We start from the raw sequence: 20,080 nt of genomic DNA on the forward strand, positions 1-20,080 counted from the left end.
AGTTTTTGTGCACAAAAAAAATCAAAATAACACCTTTATCCAGCTTGTTCTTGTCTTCCGTGTGTGTCTCCACGACGCATGCGCGAGAATATGACGTAGCGCCGGGGTTCGGGAATCCATGAAATGCACACTTAAGCCCCATTCTGAGAACTACGCCGAGACCTAAAGCACGATCAATGTAGAATTCAACAGCTTAGACACGCGCGTCTTCCTCTGCTTGTAAACAAATCGCTTCTGGGTCATGTGTCCGAACGCCGGAAGTTGGATAAAGGCATTATTTAGATTTTTTTTGTGCACAAAAACTATTGTCGTCGCTTCGTAAAATTATTGTAGAGCCACTGTGGTGAGATGGACTTTGTAACGACGTTTTAAGTGCCTTTTATGGGTCTTGTGAGTGTAAATGTACTGAATGCCAATGGAGGCCTATCTGAAGCCTTTCTCAGCATCAGCTTTACACTAAAATATCTTCATTTGTGTTCTGAAGATGAACGGAGGTCTTACGGGTGTCGAACGACATGAGGGTGAGTAATTAATGACAGAATTTTCATTTTTGGGTGAACTAACCCTTTAAGACTGACTTCAGTGCCGTTCTTTGTTCTTTTCTCAAAGAAAAGCTTAACTCCAAGTCTTCCAGAGTCAAGGCCAAAGGCTGCTGTTTGCCAGCTTCTTTGTTTACGAGTAGCACGTAGAACTGCCACAACTCTGCCGTCATTATGTTAAAGGGTTAGTTCACCCAAAAATGAAAATTGTGTCATTAATTGCTTACCCTCAAGTCGTTGGACATCCGTAAGACCTCCGTTCATCTTCAGACACAAATGAAGATATTTTAGTTGAAATCTGATGGCTCTGAAAAGCCTCCATTGGCTCAATGGCACTTTACACTCTCAAGACCCATAAAAGGTACTAAAGACGTCGTTACAAAGTCCATCTCACTACAGTGGCTCTACAATAACTTTATGAAGCGACGAGAATAGTTTTTGTGCGCAAAAAAACCCCCTAAATAACGACTTGTATAGTGATGACGATTTCAAAACACGGCATCATGAAGCTTCGAAGCGTTATAAATCAGTGAGTCGATTCAGGGGTTTGGATCGCCAAAGTCACGTGATTTCAGCAGTTTGGTGGTTTGACACGCGATCCGAATCATGATTCGACTCACTGATTCATAACGCTTCGAAGCTTCATGATGCCTTGTTTTGAAATCATCATCACTATATAAGTCGTTATTTAGGTTTTTTATTCTCGTCGCTTCATAAAGTTATTGTAGAACCACTGTAGTGAGATGGACTTTGTAATGACGTCTTTAGTACCTTTTATGGGTCTTGAGAGTGTAAAGTGCCATTGTGCCAATGGAGGCCTTTCTGAGCCATCGGATTTCAACTAAAATATCTTCATTTGTGTTCTGAAGATGAACGGAGGTCTGACGGGTGTCGAACGACATGAGGGGAAGTAATTAATGACAGAATTTTCATTTTTGGGTGAACTAACCCTTTAAGCCTGCCCACCGACTCTATACACGATGTGATTGGCCTGACTAGAGTTTGGTTTTTCCAGCTCGCACGCCAACGGAGAGTTGCTAGGCTACCCTGGCTGCAAATTAGATTTGCTGCCGCTAGGGTGCGTCTAGATTTCTAGGCTAGCGGTTTTTATAAAAGGTTTAACACTTTTTAGCTGGATCAAAATAACACGTTGAAAGAGTTCCAGGTCAAGAGCTTAAAGGATTCGTTCACTTCAAAATGAAAATTTCCTGATAATTTACTCACCCCCATCTCATCCAAGGTGTTCGAGTCTTTCTTTCTCAAGTCGAAAAGAAATTACGTTTATTGAGGAAAACAAACCAGGATTTTTTTCCCCATCATAGACTTCAGTGGCAACCGAAATGTTGAAGGTCCAAATCAATGCAGTTTCAAAGGAAGGGCTTCAGAGGCTCTGCATGATCCCAGACGAGGAATAGGGTCTTATCTAGCGAAACGACCGGTCATTATTAAAAAAAAAAAAAATGTAACCTAAATTGCTCATCTTGCGCTGCTCTGCGGCACGCCAGTGATTACACAGGGTTTCAGCGGGGTCTTAAAAAGTCTAGAATTTCAAAATCAAAATTTTAGGCCTTAAAAAGTCTTAAATTCCCTGAAGTATTCTGTTCTAGGTCTTAAATAATTTTAAACAGGTCTTAATTTTCCTACGTCCATGTAACGTTACCTCTAATGCTCATTGAAATCCTGCAGCACTTCAAATAGTCCAAAATATAATTCGCTGTAATACGACTACAAATGAGACCAACATGCAGCTTATATTGCAGCCAATCAGCTTTCGTGTTATTGGAGTCTCTTTCAGATTGTACCACAGACGCATAAAACGGATTTTATTCTTCAGCTAATAGTCCTCCAGTTTTTCGTGTTTCTGCGATTACTAAATATAATGGAAAATTAACATGCATTTTTTTGAGATCCTGCATTATTTTTAAACCAAAATAAACAAGATTTATGTATTTCGTTTTTTATTATTGTCATGTTTAGCTATTGTGCATTTAACATAAAACATAATATGGTAAATGTGGTGTCTTAATTATGAAAAAAAATGCAAATGATAAATTCTGCAAATTACCACCACAAAATCAGTAAAAAATCACCCCCCCACAAAAAGTGGCAAAATCCTGGTGGGATTGAGCTATGAGGAGGTGCATGTTTATCGATTTGTTCAATTTGAATAAATTAATTTACTTTGCAAGTAAATTTTTGACTGCATTTCCTTTATAGGTCTTACATTTCATTCATAATGGTCTTAAAAAGGTCTCAAAAAGTCTTAAATTTGACTTGGTGAAACCTGCAGAAACCCTGTTACATAATCACGTCGGAAAGGTCATGCTATAGACGTAGGCAGAAGTACAAGCTCTTTACCAGCCAGAGAGAACTTTTCTGGAAAGTTTGCTTTGGCAAGCCGTTTCAAACTCTTAAAAAAAAAAAGATTTTCTTTGAAATGACATCTCAACAGTTGCTCATGGGCCTGAAGTGTTTGACACAGTTGACTCACGGGTGCTGTTCTTTCTCCAGGTCAGTGCGAATGGTAACGTCCTTCGCAGTGAGATCGTCGGCTCCATTAAGATGAGAGTTTTCCTCTCGGGAATGCCGGAGCTGCGTTTGGGTCTGAATGACAAGGTTCTGTTCGAGAACACTGGCCGTGAGTCCCTTATATGTATGCTAATGAAATCAGGAATTGTGTGGCTTTTATCCCATGTGTATATGCTAGTGTAATGCAATAAAATGTAACATTAATTTATATTATTCAGTTGTATTTGCTTAGCATTTATTTAGGGATGCACCGGTTGACCGGCCAAAAACCGGAACCGGACGGTTTTTGCTTCTAGCGCGCGATCGGCAATCGGCCGGTTTTCTTTGTATTTTTCTGCCGATTTATCCGGAAGTGCGCCCGCGTGCACATACGCCTATATTGCAATCATTCGCGAACATGTCACTTGTCTGTTACAAACGGAAACTGGAGAACTGAGGGAAGAGATGAGATACGCTGAAGGGAATGAAGAGCCGCTTTCCTGCGCGAGCTGAAGTTGCGCGAGCTTACCTTCCGCCTGCACAAGTGTAGATAGTGAGCGTTTGTTCAGCTCAGCTTCTCACGTGTTGGATCGGATGAGAACGAAACAGACTAACTTGTGAAAAAGCCGAAATACTTATTTTTGTAGCCTAAAGAAGAACATACATGCACTTTAGAAATGAAATTCTATCAGTTCTGTAGCCTATAGGATGATCATTTTTATTTTACCTTAAAATTACATTGACTTAATTTGATTTAAAAAGCACCTGCTGTAGCATCTTAGTTTTTTTCGTTGCACTAAACATTATTTGATGGAACATTTTGGAACAATTATATACTTTGGTTTTATTTAATTTCACTGGTAAAGACTTTTTTTCTTTACACTGAATTGAAAAACAAATGCTGATTTAAGTAACATCTTTATTTGGATTGCAGAATATGCAGTTGTTGCCTTTAATTTCACCTTTCAGCCTTTTAATTTCCAATTCAATTTCTCGTTAATTTCAGATTGCGGACTTGTTTTCATTAGTCAAAAGCCAATTTAGCCTGTTAAATACCAAATAAACATCTTGTTCATGTATACTTTCGTTCTTTTATTGTGTAAAAAAATAAATAAATAAAAAATCGGAAATCGGAATCGGACAGTTTTCTTGAAAAAAATCTGTGTCGGAATCGCCCATGTAAAATCATGATCGGTGCATCACTACATTTATTAATGTAGGCATTTATATACAGTACCGGTCAAAAGTTTGGAAATATTACATATCTCTTATGTTCATCAAGCCTGCATTTATTTATTTGATCAAAAGTACAACTTTTAAAATATTCATACAATTTAAAATAATAGTTTTCTATTTTAATATACTTTTAAAAGATTATTTATTTCTGTGATGAAAAGCATCATTACTCCAGTCTTCAGTGTCACATGACCCCAACACCAAGCTTCAGATACAGAGCTTTACTGTGAGTTTTACAGCTGGTTTGTGTGTTTTAGTCATGTGTTCAATCATACCTCTCTTCTTCAGGTGGCAAGAGTAAGTCAGTGGAGTTGGAGGATGTGAAGTTTCATCAGTGTGTGCGTTTGTCTCGATTTGAGAACGATCGCACCATCTCCTTCATCCCTCCGGACGGAGAGTTTGAGCTGATGTCCTACCGCCTCAACACGCACGTGAGAGTCTAAACTCATTCATACTCATCAAATTAATTAGCAGTTTTGGGCTGTTTTGCTTCTGTATAGTGTGTTGTTTCAGATTAATGGAATGAAAATGTCCAAGTGTTCATATTATCGGAGTGTGTATTTACGCCAAGTGCAAATAGCGTGTCTTGTTGGCAAGTGCTATTCACATTCGCTCCGCCTAACAATGCCTGTTTGGGGCAAACAAGAATTTTTTTTTTATGTGTGTATTTCAAAAATCAGTAAAGCATAAAGCTTAAGGATCTTGGTTTTGACGCGACCGACCCGGGTTCGAATCCGCCTTTTGCAGAGCTCGCTCTTCTCCCTTTTCCCATCACATATCGCATCGGAAAGGCATTTACTTTCAATAAAAATGAAGAAAATGTTCTAAATGTGGAAATAAAGTGCCTAACGAATTGTTTAATAATAATAATAATAATAATAATAAAAGCATTTATTGGGTAGGGTGAGGGGTCTGTGTTTTTACTATCCCATTAAGGCGGCATCCATTTAATAATTTTAATAAATAAAATCTTTACACTGTTATTATTACATCAATACTGAGATGCAAATAGTATGCATCTGTCAAAATAAAGTATAAATCGCATGTAATTAATTACTATTTACACATATTGCAAAGAACTGCTACTTTTATATGGTGTAAATAGAATACATCACTATTTTCACTTAGTGTAAATATCATCCATCGCTAAGAAAATGTTATTTTCACTTATTGCAAATAGCCGCTGCCTTATTTTATTGCACTTCATCTTTTTGGCATCTGTAGATTGCAATTACAATGCATATCTTTTAAAGTGATAAAAATCCCCTCTGTAAAAAGCTTTAAATCTAAAATGTACAAAATGAAACGCATTTTGAATCTGGCTTTTTCCAATGTTCAGAGCAAATTAGTGCATATTTTAAATAGATAATGCACAATTTGCATATTTCAACATAACGTTTCAGGAAAGTTGTTATGCAGAACCTCTTTAATCTGTTCACCACGAATGTCTTGCTTTAAGTAAATTCATATTTATTTTAATGCAATGGTTACATTTTATAAGAGTAAAGGTTTTGTTTTTTTGATGCTTGGTTTGATTTTTCCATATGAACAGGTGAAGCCGCTGATCTGGATCGAATCTGTAATTGAGAAGCATTCGCACAGCAGAATCGAGTACATGATAAAAGTGAGAGCTCATCCATCTGTGTGAACTCCGGTTGATTTTATGCTGTGGTTTCTGAATTGACCCTCATGTTTTGTCTGTTTCACTATAAGGCCAAATCTCAGTTTAAGCGACGCTCGACTGCCAACAATGTGGAGATTCATATTCCAGTCCCAACCGATGCAGACTCGCCCAAGTTTAAGACCACAGTGGGCAGCGTGAAGTGGGTGCCCGAAAACAGCGAGATCGTTTGGTCCATCAAGTCTTTCCCTGTAAGAAAATGCATGCAGTCTGTCGTGCTATTATACATTAATGATAACTACTACTTGCTAAAGAGTGAAAGTGATATTATCAGCAGAAACTCATGAGTGTGTCTCTGTCTTAGGGAGGGAAGGAGTACCTGATGAGGGCTCATTTCGGGCTGCCCAGTGTGGAGGCGGAAGACAAGGAGGGAAAACCCCCGATCAGTGTGAAGTTTGAGATCCCCTATTTCACCACTTCTGGAATACAGGTAACTAACCATCACATTAGCTATGTTTACATGCAAAGTTGCGAATTAAAGGGTTAGTTCACCCCAAAACCATGATTTACTCACCCTCAAGTCATCCTAGGTGTATATGACATTCTTCTTTCAGACAAATACAATCAGAGTTATATTAAAAATGTCCTGGCTCTTCAGAGCTTTATAATGGCAGTGAATTGTTGGGTTGTTTTTGAAGTCCATAAAAGTGCATCTATCCATCATATAACTGCTCCATACGGCTCTGGGGGGTTAATAAAGGCCTTCTGAAGCGAAGTGGCGCGTTTGTGTAAGAAAAATATCCATATTTTAGACTTTATAGACTAAAATAACTAGCTTTCCCTACATTTTTTTTTTGCTCTATCCTTTGTGCTTCTGCATTTGTCAATACGCATGCGTCAAGGGCTACTCTTTTAGCACAAGTCGACTCGCATACCATCTGCCATTATAAAGCTTGGAAGAGCTGAAAGAAGAATATACACCTAGGATGACTTGAGGGTGAGTAAATCATGGGCTAATTTTCATTTTTGGGTGAACTAACTCTTTAACTTAGGTATATGTTCACACTTGTAGTTTGGGTCGTTTCGTCTGGACTGAAAACAAACATTTAGTCCTAGTCCGCTTAGCATCCACATTGACATTTTAACACCGAACCTAAAGGCATAGGGATACGTTCACAACCTGATTGGCCGGCTTTTATGGTGTATATTTTGTGACGGAACTTACCAAACATCCAAAACAATGCTGTGTGCGGCTAAATGCGCTCGTTGTGTGTGCGTAGCTACATATGATGGTATTTTGACCAGCTGAGAACTCGTGAAGAGCTTATGAAGTGTGTAAAGGAGTCAAAACAGCGTCAGGAATCCCTCCGTCACACACACAAACCAAGATCTGCTATGAGGAGACGCTGTTCTGCTGCCTGTACCGAACTGTGATGGGCAAATCATGACTATGACGAGAAAACACAAGTGTACTTGAGTATTCTGTCCTGTTTAGGGTTGCATCTTGTAACATCATGTCCTGTTTTTGGTTCGTTTATATGTCTTTGGTCCGTATTGCGTTCATATTTCAGTCGAACCGCACCAGAGTTGGTTTGGAAGCGGAGCGAGACTCATCGATCTGAGTCTGAGCGTGATTGTTCCCCCCGCAAGGTTTCTGGTTTCACACTCAACTAGGCATGTGCCGGTATCAAATTTTCATGTTGCGATTAATTGCTGAAGCTTTTATCACGGTATATGGTATTATCACGATATTGAAATAAGTTGCAAAAAAAGTGTTGTCATACTATAACAGGTTAAATCACTTTCTTATAACAAAAGAACCAAACATTTAAATACAATAAAGCAATACACAAAAATGTATAAAGTAAACAAATATTTAAAACAGATTAAAGTGCAAAAGAATTATAAAGAACAATAGGTATGCTGAAATGTACATTTAACTAAGATTAATACATGCTCTAGAAGTATTTTTCATTGTCAGTTTGTTAATGAAGGAACTAATGTTAAATACTGGAGCCTTATTGTAAAGTGTGTGATTGAACAACAGTCAGAACATATTCAAACAATATCTAGGGCATGTCATTTAGTCCAGATTAAAATATAAAATACAAGTTTGAAAATGAATAGCCTTTAGTCTTTAAGTATTATGTATTAGGTTATGTGATTACTGGGGAAACGGCTGCATTTCTGCTGTTCCGTCAGCGCCCTCTGCTGTCGAAGAATGAATGTGCACTTCAGCGAGTCTCCTCATTCCGCCATGTGCTCGGCTCATGCACAGTCTATTTACATCATTGCACGTTCCTCTTGGTCTATTTACATCAGTGCGAGTTCCTCTTTGACGTGTTTTTCATTTTAAACGGTTGATGGGTAAAGTATTCTTAAAATTCATTCTAAAAATCTGAATAATTCGTAATAAATAATTATTCACGGTATTTTGAAGTGCCCACGATATCAATATTGTGCATGTTCATTATTGCGGTATATCGTATTACCGTTTACCGGCACATGTCTACACTCAACTTGATTCTATCGAACCCCGAATCATCTTACGCCATCACAAACGTGCACAGCACATGATAGAAAACACAGAACGCGTGCCAATATATCGTGTTTTATATTAATTTGGTGCTATTATGCGCAGCTGAGTAAACGACACTTGGGTTTACTGTATGTGCGCTGCATAAGGTGGATTTCTGCTGCTTTCAAACAGACGCTTTTGAGGATTGCCATTCATTTGCCGCCCTGATTGCACTCGCTATGCGCAAATACACTGCAGGCTCACTCGTATCCAAGGTAAACCATCAACACTATCATCCCTACATGTGTTTTATTGAACTAAATGCACCGTAATCAGTTAAAATGCATGCGCAGGTTACTTTTCTTCCTGATGAAGTGCACACCTGAGTCCGTTGATTTCTCATTCACGCGAATCACGGCACAGTTCGAGAGCCACCGAGCGCAGTCCACCTCCTCCAGGTAGTCTCGGGTTCGGTACCTCGGCGCACTCCCAGGTACGCATGACAGCTTTCACATTAGCAATTTTTCAAGCAAAACGTGCCCTGTTTTTGAACTAAACTGCCAGTGTAAAAACGAACCCTTATTCAAATGAACCGCACTAACAGAGCAATCGCACCAGGGTTCGTTTTAATCCAACCAAACATGCCAAGTGTGAACACACCCTAAAGGCCTGTACACACCGGGACGAATATCGCGCGCGCTTATCGCCAGCGTTTTTCGTGCCGTTTTTCGGCGCGTCTTGAGTGTTCACACCCAAGCGATTTTCACTGGCGCTGCGCTGAGTGAACGTGCACATTCAGTCGATGCGCTCCCGGTACACAAGATGGTGCTGCGGCACTTTAAGCCTCTGACACTCGCTTGTCACACAGAAGGAGAAGAGAGACAGTATTTACGTGCTTGCCAAAACCATAGACATATTATGTATATGGACAAAACCATTCACACACTTTTTGCTAACTGGCAAGCAGCATTAGCAGTTCATCTTCTTCTTTGTCTACTTACTACTTCTTCGTCGTATCAATGTGTGCTCGGCAAGACCGTTTTGTGCTTGAGCGCCACCAAGTCGTGTTTTACTGTCACTTCAGCAGCTCCAGGCACGTGAACAAAAGCGCCGATCTCATTGGTCGGACAGTTTTTTACGCGCCGCGTCAAAATAAAAAAACGAACCCGAGGCGTTTTTTAAAAAATGACGCTTTTACACCTGCCGTTTTGCGCGTCGGTGTGAACACTCACATTGGCGCCCATTGTTTAGTCCCGAGGCGTTAAACGTCGGCGATAAACGCGTGCGAAAATCGTCCCGGTGTGTACAGGCCTTTAAGCACCGTTTCCATCCCATGTGTTCAAGAGAACAAAATAATTCCTGGGAAATTGCCGCAAAATATCTAATAAAAATGGAAGTTGCTGCAGTCGGGTAAGAAACTGTGGCTTTTTTCATACATAGTAAATGACCTGCAAGCTCACAGATGAGTTTCTTTCTTCTGCTGAACACAAAAGATGATCTTTTAAATAGGGATGCTTCAATCGATTGGCCGGAGATCGGTATCGGCCGATAATCATATTTTAAGTCAAGTCAAGTCAACTTTATTTATATAGCGCTTTTAACAATGTAGATTGTTTCAAAGCAGCTTTACAGTGTTAAACAGGAAAATAATGCAGCATAATTTTATTCAGCTGTATAGCCATTCTGGAAAAATTTCAAGTATCATACAGTGACAGTGTGGGCTTTAGATCAATAATTTGATCAGTAATTTAGTTTAAATGGTTAATTTAGTTTATTATTTAGATGTATTTCGATGTTTAGTTGAAAAATTTAGTGTCCCCAACTGAGCACGCCAAGCCAGAGGCAACAGTGGCAAGGAAACCAAAACCCCATTAGGTGACCTAATGGAGAAAAATAAACCTTGGGAGAAACCAGGCTCAGTCGGGGTGCCAGTTCTCCTCTGGCCAATTAACAAACAGCGTATTATTATTATTATTCTGGCAGTTTTACAGCTCGGAGGTCATAATAGATCAGAATATTCGAGGGACCGGGGGCAACATGCTGGAGACGGGTTTATTGAGGATGATGTTGATTAAATAATTATTAAAGTGCAATATTCGAATGATCGGAGGCAACACGCAGGAGACGGGTTTATTGAGATGCCGTGTCGATGAGGCAGTTTCAGGGGGAGTCTAATCACGGTCTCCCAGACACTTCGGGGTCCTGTGTTGGTCTTCTCTGGGCGCAGGTCCACCATCTGATCTGGATACGGCCCGGATCCAGCTGACTGCAGTAAACCTCGGGATAAAACAGAGAGACTAACATTAGCGTAGATGCCATTCTTCTGATGATGTAACGAGTACATCAGGTGTTATGGGAAGTGTTCCCGGTTCCGGCTGACCTAGTTAATGCAGCCTAACAATCATTTCATTGAAAAAGTGTTTTATGTGTATGCCACAGTAAAGAGATGTGTTTTTAGTCTAGATTTAAACTGACAGAGTGTGTCTGCTTCCCGAACAATGTTAGGAAGACTGTTCCAGAGTTTAGGTGCTAAATAGGAAAACGATCGACCGCCTGCAGTTGATTTGGATATTCTCGGTATGATCAACTGGCCAGAATTTTGAGACCGCAGTAGACGTGATGGAGTATAATATGTTAAGAGCTCGCTCAAGTATTGGGGAGCTAAACCATTTAGTGCTTTGTAAGTAATAAGTAAGATTTTAAAATGTATGCGATGTTTAATAGGCAGCCAGTGCAGTGTTGACAGAACTGGGCTAATATGGTCATACTTCCTGGTTCTAGTAAGAACTCGAGCTGCTGCGTTTTGGACCAGCTGGAGTTTATTTATTAAGCGAGCAGGGCAACCACCCAGTAGAGCATTACAATAATCTAACCTTGAGGTCATGAACGCATGAACTAACTGTTCAGCATTTTGCATTGAGAGCATGTGCCGTAATTTAGATATATTTTTAAGATGGTAGAAAGCAGTTTTACAGATGCTAGAAACGTGGCTTTCAAACGAAAGATTGGTATCAAAGAGCACACCCAGGTTCCTCACTGACGACGAGGACTTGACAGAACAGCCATCAAGTGTTAGACAGTATTCTAGGTTACTACTTGTGGAGCTTTTTTGTCCAATAATTAAAAATTCAGTTTTTTCTGAATTGAGTTGCAGGAAATTACCAGTCATCCAATGTTTTATATCAGCTATGCATTCCGTTAATCTTGTGAATTGGTAAGTTTCTTTAGGGCGTGAAGAAATATAGAGCTGAGTATCGTCAGCATAACAATGAAAACTAACGCCATGCTTCCTAATGATATCTCCTAGTGGTAGCATGTACAGGGTGAAGAGTAGCGGTCCTAGCACTGAGCCTTGCGGTACTCCATACTGAACTTGCGATCGGTGTGACATATCTTCATTTACTACTACAAACTGATAACGGTCGCATAGGTATGATTTAAACCATGATAATGCAATTCCACTAATACCTACATAATTTTCGAGTCTATTCAAAAGAATGTTGTGGTCGATAGTATCAAATGCAGCGCTAAGATCGAGTAACACTAATAGAGAGATACAGCCACGATCGGATGATAAGAGCAAATCATTTGTAACTCTGACGAGAGCAGTCTCAGTGCTATGATACGGTCTAAATCCTGACTGGAAATCCTCACAGATACCATTTCTTTCTAAAAAGGAACATAATTGTGAAGACACTGCCTTTTCAAGTATTTTTGACAGAAAGGGTAGATTTGAGATTGGTCTATAATTGACTAAATCTGTAGAATCAAGTTGCGGTTTTTTAATAAGTGGTTTAATAATTGCCAACTTAAAAGTTTTCGGTACATATCCTAATGACAAAGATGAATTAATGATATTAAGAAGAGGATCTATGACCTCTGGTAGCATCTCTTTTAATAGCCTAGTTGGTATAGGGTCGAGCATACATGTTGTCGATTTTGATGATTTAACGAGTTTAGCCAATTCTTCTTCTCCTATAGCAGTGAATGAGTGTAATTTTTCCTCAGTGACACTACAATGCTCTGTCTGATGTGATGCTGTATTAGACGGCTGCATGGTTAAAAATTTTTTTCCTAATATTATCAATCTTACATGTGAAGAAGTTCATAAAGTCATTGCTGCTGTGCTGTTTACAATCATCAGAAGTTGAAGCTTTATTTTTGGTTAATTTAGCCACTGTATCGAATAAATACCTTGGGTTGTGTTTGTTTTCTTCCAAGAGAGTTGAGAAATAAGCAGATCTAGCAGTTTTTACAGCCTTTCTGTATGTGATCATGTGCTCTTTCCACGAATTACGAAATACCTCTAATTTTGTTTTCTTCCAGCTGCGCTCCATTTTTCTGGCTGCTGTTTTAAGGGCCCGGGTGTGCTCGTTGTACCACGGCGTTGGACTATTTTCTTTAATCTTCTTTAAGCGCAGAGGAGCAACTGTGTCTAAAGTACTGCAAAAGAGAGGGTCAATAGTTTCTGTTGCAACATCGAGTTCTTCTATACTATCTGGGTTGCTGAGCAGATGATACTGATGAGGGAGATTATTTAAAAAGCAATCTTTAGTAGCGGCAGTGATTGTCCTGCCATTTTTAAAGCGAGGAGGCGGCTTTGCAACCTTAGCTAAATTAAGTATACATGATACTAAGTAATGATCTGAGATGTCATCGCTCTGCTGCAGAATTTCAACGGTATCAACATTTATTCCATGTGACAATATTAGGTCTAAAGTATGATTATGGCGATGAGTGGCTCCTGACACGTGTTGCCTAACTCCAATAGAGTTTAGTGTGTCTTTAAATGCTAATCCCAATACGTCTTTTCCGTTGTCAACATGGATATTAAAATCACCAACAATTAGTACTTTATCTACGGCCAGTACTAACTCTGATAGAAAATCAGCAAATTCTTTGATAAAGTCTGTATTATGCCCAGGTGGCCTGTATACAGTAGCTAACACAAATGTTGAACGGGTTTTATCATGTACACTACATAGCGTTACATAAAGCACCAAAACTTCGAAGGAATTATATTTGAAACTAGACTTCTGAGTAATACTGAAGATATTATTATAAATTACAGCAACCCCTCCCCCTTTACCTTTCAGACGCGGCTCATGTTTATAACAATAATCTTGGGGGGTGGACTCATTTAAGGTAATGTAGTCGTCAGGTTTTAGCCAGGTTTCTGTCAAACAGAGCACATCTAGATTATTATCTGTAATAATATCATTAACAATAAGCGCTTTTGGGGAAAGGGATCTAATATTCAGCAACCCAAGCTTTATCAATTGTTCATCTGTATTATATATTTTGTTTATTTGTTGGACGTCAATTAAATTTTTACTGTTGAATGGTTTTGATGTTTTTTTGTATTTACTAATTCGGGGAACAGACACAGTCTCTATATGATAATATCTAGGTGAAAGAGTCTCTATGTGCTGGGATTTATCTGACTCCGGTAACGTGAGACAGCTAGCAGACGGTCGGTTTAGCCAGTTTGTTTGTCTGCTTCCTGACCTGGGCCCTAGTGAGTCAAGGTTTAGCTCTAAGACTATGTGCCAGATTACTAGAGAGAAGAGCGGCACCACTCCAAGAGGGATGGATGCCATCCTTCTTCAACAGGTCAGGTCTGCCCCAAAAACTTTTCCAATTGTCTATGAACCCTATGTTATTTTGCAGACACCACTTAGACAACCAGCCATTGAGTGATGATAGTCTGCTAACTATCTCATCACTCCTTTTTATGTCATCTTGTTGTGTTTTTGGATGCCAGAATCGACGGAATACAGGCTCCAAATTGAAATTTTACCGCATACCTGCTGCTACTGCCAGACAAAAAAACGATAACAGCTGTGGTTAAAACGTAACAAAACGAGCGGACTGGAGTGAGTGTGTGTACCAGGCACTGGCTAGGCAGAACTTCGGATGGTACGACAAAAAACTCATCTGTTAAATATGTGTGTTTTAAAGGCCTTTGCACACTGAGTCCGAAATTCGCATGCGAAATTTTCGCACTTCAAAAAATACATTCGACCTCACGTTATGTCAATTACGCTTGCACACTGCCTCCGAAACTTTCGTCCGTCAACAAAAAAATCGGAACAGGTTCGATTTTCTGCGTTTTTCGTATCCGTTTTTTCCATCTACAGTGCTGATGCCCAACCTGAAACTGCTGGCAATGCTGGTGAATGTATCACCAGTGCTCCTCAGATACATACAATTATATATACAAATTTTATTGTATCAAAAATACTACAAATATTATTATATCACAGCTATAATTATAGCACACCAAGTCCCTGTAAACCGTGTGTGTGTGTGTGTGTGCGCACGTGTGGTTCCATACCTTTAGACATAGGCTGTCAGTCTCTGTTCAGGATAAATTGATTCACGGAAATTTGTGGTCTTCTTTTTAATATGTGGCTCCAGTATCGCTAGCAAAGCATCAAACGGAGCCACTGACATTCTAAAGTAAACTTTGAATCGGTCTGGATAATCCCGCAACGCTCCTTGATAAGAGGAACTCTCCTTCCTCTCTATGCAATCGCAGAAGTGGATGGACCCAATATTTCCTCTTTTTCATTTTTTAAGAGAGAGGACAAAAAAAATCATCCTCACTACTTGAAGACGGCATTTTGTGTTGTTTTGCGTTTTTTTTCCGTATCGCATTCATTAATACGCATCGGACTCGGTGTGCAAGGTCTCTGTGCGTGACGAATTTTTCGGATCACGAATACGAAAAAACGCATGCGAAAATTTCGGACTCAGTGTGCAAAGGCCTTAAGTCTTGTACGTGTCCATTTAGCACATAGTTATAGGCATCTAACGATCTAAACCATGCGCATTCATGTTTTCACCATGAAGTAGCCTAAACTGAGAAATTTTAATATTTAATGTGAATTTTACAAAAAAATTTGCTATTTTAAATAAACCTGTATATAAATAACATTACTAATTTCGGCAAATACATTTTAAAAAATGCCCTATATCCCCTGAAAACATTAAGCTATTAAAAAAAGCGGTATGTGTTTATAAAAAAACTGACATAATTTTTTATAAAATCACACTGAGTACCCAGAACAGCTACTTGCTTAAAGTTTAAGGTAAATATAAGCATTTGCCTATTCCGCCTATGCCGCGGGCCAGCCCTGGATGCCAGGCCACTCAACCGGAGGTAATGCTGTCAGATCGTCCATCCATTGAGTGAGCGTGTACGGGTCGGTCAATCTGGATCCGTCCGTTAAGGTTAACTTTTTAAAATAACAGTCAAGTCAAGTCAAGTCAACTTTATTTATATAGCGCTTTTAACAATGTAGATTGTTTCAAAGCAGCTTTACAGTGTTAAACAGGAAAATAATGCAGCATAATTTTATTCAGCTGTATAGCCATTCTGGAAAAATTTCAAGTATCATACAGTGACAGTGTGGGCTTTAGATCAATAATTTGATCAGTAATTTAGTTTAAATGGTTAATTTAGTTTATTATTTAGATGTATTTCGATGTTTAGTTGAAAAATTTAGTGTCACAGTAAACAGTCACAGTCCTAGACAGAGAGTGACCTTACATATTCAGATAGAATTACTCCAGTCATTGTTTCTAAACAAGCTCACCTTAAAAAAACTTGCTAGCTAGCGTTAGTGAAGCGATCAGGGGAATCGTTCTGCCTCCAGCTAAGCTCCGCCCACAAAAAAAGTCTCAATGTTTACTAACTGAAAAAGGGTCTATAAGGAATCATTTTTGTGATTATTTAGTACCCGGTTAAAACAATAGTTACATTACGTTACATAATTACCATACTGTACCATACCAAATGTAACAAAAATATAATAAAGGCAACATCTATAGTATTTTTTTTTAATCTGAAAAAAGGTTAACAGTGATCAGAGAGCTTACAAATCCATGAAGGATTGGAATCGGCATCGGCCGATCACCATGACAAGAAATCGGTATCGAATGCAAAAATCCTGATCGGAGCATCCCTAATTTTAAAGAATGTTGGTAAATGTTGGCGGCACCCATTGAATTACATAGTAGGAAAAAAATACTAAGAAAGTCAATGGGTGCACGTCAACTGTTTGCTTACCAACATTCTTCAAAATATCTTTTGTGTTCAGTGGAAAAAAGAAACTCATACAGGTTTGGAACAACCTTGAGGGTGAGTAAATGACAACATTTTCATTTTAAAGGGTTACTATCCCTTTAAAAAGTAGCTCTGGTATTATAGTGTAAATTCAAAAACACTTTACTTTCTTGTTACTTCCAAACGTAATGTTTACATGGCATACTTCACATGCATTACTCTATCTCTGTCTTTAACAAACACATTAAGGGCCCTATTTTAACGATCTGAAACGCAAGTGTCAAAGCGCGAAGCGCAAGTAACTTTGTGGGCGGGTCTCGGCGCTGTTGCTATTTTCCCGGCGGGATAAATGGCTCTTGCGCCCGGCGCAAATCTAAAATGGGTTGGTCTGAAGTAGCTTCATTATTCATAGGTGTGGTTTGGGCGTAACGTGAATAAACCAATCCGAGCGTCATCCAACATTCCCTTTAAAAGCAGGTGCGCAAGTTCCATTATGGATTGCTATTATTATGGCGTATTTACCAGGCGCACGCCAGGAGCGGTTCACAGCCGAGGAGACTGATGTGCTTGTAAGAGCAGTGAAAGACAGAGAAGTGAAGTTGTAATGTTGTACATTATGGTAAAGGTGATTTCACAGTCTTTTTTTTTTTTTCAGTCTTTCAGTTTTTTCAGTTTTTCAGTCGATTTTTTTTCCTGGTTCTTGACGGACAAACCAATTTGTCAGATGTCCTTATATACATATATGTCTTGCCACTATTGGGCAAACAGGTCTTATCCTTAATTATTACAATTAGCCTGAATCATTTGTAAGCTAGATTTATGCCTATTTTTTCACATCTTCGTGGCACACCACAATGATTTCCGTCATCTCATGTGTTAATATTTTTTTAGTGTAACAATTTATGATTTGCAAAAATAACTGTTGCATCTGTGTAGATTACATGAGCAAAGTGTATGCGCGTTGTGCACGCTATACATTATGGTAAAGCATGCGCCCTTAAAATAGCATAATGAACAACGCGCAACGCGCCACTGACTTTAGACTAGGTTTTTTCTGGTCAGTGGCGCAATTGTTTAATGGAACAGCAAAATAGCACCAGGGATTGTTTGCGCCGGAACACGCCTCCTTTTTTGCGCTGAACCGCCCAGGCAGCGCAAGTTCATTCACTAGTTTAGCGACGTGCTTCTGTGGAGGGAAAAGCGCGCTTTGCGCGGGTGCAAAATAAGAATGACACATGCGTCGGTGTACAAAGTCAATTGCGCTGGGTGCAAGATAGGGCCCTAAATCTGTTTCTGATGAGGAAAATATATATATATATATTTTTTCCATTTCAAATGCTCACGCGGCGCTTTGTGAAGAGTGCTCGCGAGCACGCGTCTTTAAAATTTTTTTTTTTATTGAACAGATATAAGAGCAAATAGTCACAATTCAAAAAAGAATTTAACAACAATAACAAAAAAAGTATAAACATTAGACAGAGGTTGTAAAAAGTAACAAAATAAAAAATACAAAACAGATATTGAGCCAGGGGTGACATACAATTTAAAATAAATTAGGATCAAGAGAGCTAGACAGAGAAAAGAAAAAAACGGAAGAAAAAAAAAAATGATGCCTCTTTTTTAGTTTTTTCCCAATTATAAGAAGGCATAAATATTATATTTTGTACATAGCATAGAGGACTTTAAAGCTTTGACATTGCTGGAAGAAAAGATGGTATCTAAATAACATTTCAGATCTTTACAAAAAATAGTAAAAAAAAAAAGGTTTAACAGACAAAAATTTGCACTTGTGTATAAAAAACTTGGCTAGAAAAATAAGTAGATTAATCAAAAAATAATAGTCTTAACTGTCACTTGCCCGTATACAGACATTCTACATTTACTTCAATATATTACTATTAAATCCTAATCTAGTCATGACAAACTATATATCATTGGAAAGGTCTAAGGCTCAAGAATACATATTTGTTGATGATTTTACAGAAAATATATATTTTGGAAGAGTAATGGATTAATATATGACAAGAGTGACAAGAGTGTGCATCAAAAAATCTGTATCATTACAGGAGTTTTCACCTTTGTAACAAAAAGTCAACAACCACACTTTTAATCATTCAAACTTTGATTTTCATGCTAAAAGTTCATAACATAAACATTGATTCTAGTATTTAGCCAAAAATATTCAGAAAATAATATTATATATAGAGAATATCTGCCAGATCAATCGTTAGGAATCACCAATATGGTGTGTCTAACCCCTAGTGGATTTCTGGAGGTTATGCAGCTAAAAGTCTTACAGAAAACTCATTTTTTGAGTTTTTGACCTAAAATTTTGACCACAACTTGGTTAGAATTTTGGCTTTGACTTTCTGTCTTTTTTAGGCTGAAACCTATATTAATTTATATATTTTTTAATAAAATAAATAATATTTATTTTATAATTTTTTTATAACAATAAACTTACATTTCAATAACTTTTATATAATTTAATTCTATAATTTCTTTCCACTTCAGCAATAATCTGCCAAGTGTCTTCTTTTAAAAGAGACCAACCATAAGTCTTTAGTCCAAAAGGTTCATGAATTACAACCATTTAAGTTTGGGTAGTGCATTTTCACGAAATGCTCAAAAAGGGGGGTGACAGGTAAAGGGTTAAGATTCATGTCAGGGTTATAAAATCCAAATAGGACATCCTTAAACTCCAAAGAAAAATTGTCTAAGAGAGAGACACGTACAAACAAACAATTTCTTCCAAAAAGTAGCTACATGAATACAATCCCAAAAGAGGTTGAGGGACAGACTCATCTTCCACTCCACAAAAGGAGCAAAGGGGATCCATCTCAGGAAACATTTTTTGGATATAAAGATTGACAGGATAAAATCGATGTAACAACTTAAAGGATTCCTCTTTAACCTTATTAGTGATTAAATATTTATTGGGTAAAGACCACACTTTCTTCCAAAGAATATCATTGAAGCAATTACTCCTATAAGATATTATGGAAGGGACCGTAATAATATCGCTCTGAAAAAGTTGTCTAATTTTTTTATTCCTGAGAGAGGGACTAGACAAAAAGCAAATCTTCCCTATCACTGTCTCACAGGGATGTGCCCACAATGTAAAATAAGGTAAAGAATCAACAGAATTTTTTAACAGAGCAATCGCTCCACTGGGGATGGCATCCATCACTATGGCAAAATCTCGAGGGGTAACAGGAATACAATATTTAGTTAGAAATTCAGAATAAGAAAATAGATGACCATTAGAGTTTACAAGTTGAGAAACCAAAACAATATTATTATTAAACCGATCAGAAAAAAAAAGTGTTTTATTTTTATATCGGATGTCATGGTTATTCCAAATAAAATACCTGTGGGGACTAAAATTATGTTTGTAAATTAAGTGCCAAGCCAAAAGAACCTGCTTATGGAAATTTGAGAGTTTGATGGGCAATTTAGAGATATTATAATTACATACTAACAGAAATGGGAGACCGCCAACTTTGGAGAAAATATACTTGGGAATTATGTTCCATATGGATTCAGAATCATTCAAAAATTGCCTCAGTTTCTGATGAGTATGTAAG

At 38.2% G+C, this 20,080-nt stretch overlaps 1 protein-coding gene across 3 annotated transcripts in view; it reads left to right on the forward strand.

Annotated features, from left to right (window-relative positions):
- ap1m1 (adaptor related protein complex 1 subunit mu 1) overlaps positions 1 to 20,080 on the forward strand; it is a 68,148-nt gene that overhangs the window by 11,289 nt on the left and 36,779 nt on the right. For all 3 annotated transcript variants that reach the window (XR_013816762.1, XR_013816763.1, XM_079820018.1), the window contains exons 6-10: positions 3,051 to 3,177; positions 4,572 to 4,714; positions 5,836 to 5,907; positions 5,997 to 6,155; positions 6,269 to 6,394. Coding sequence is in view for 1 of the 3 variants with exons in the window: in XM_079820018.1 (XP_079676144.1) it covers positions 3,051 to 3,177; positions 4,572 to 4,714; positions 5,836 to 5,907; positions 5,997 to 6,155; positions 6,269 to 6,394 (627 nt within the window). In the remaining 2 variants the exon portion in view is untranslated. The remainder of the gene's footprint in view (positions 1 to 3,050; positions 3,178 to 4,571; positions 4,715 to 5,835; positions 5,908 to 5,996; positions 6,156 to 6,268; positions 6,395 to 20,080) is intronic.

This window comes from Gobio gobio, assembly GCF_949357685.1.
Source record: "Gobio gobio genome assembly, chromosome: 6".
Classification (NCBI taxonomy): Eukaryota; Metazoa; Chordata; class Actinopteri; order Cypriniformes; family Gobionidae; genus Gobio; species Gobio gobio.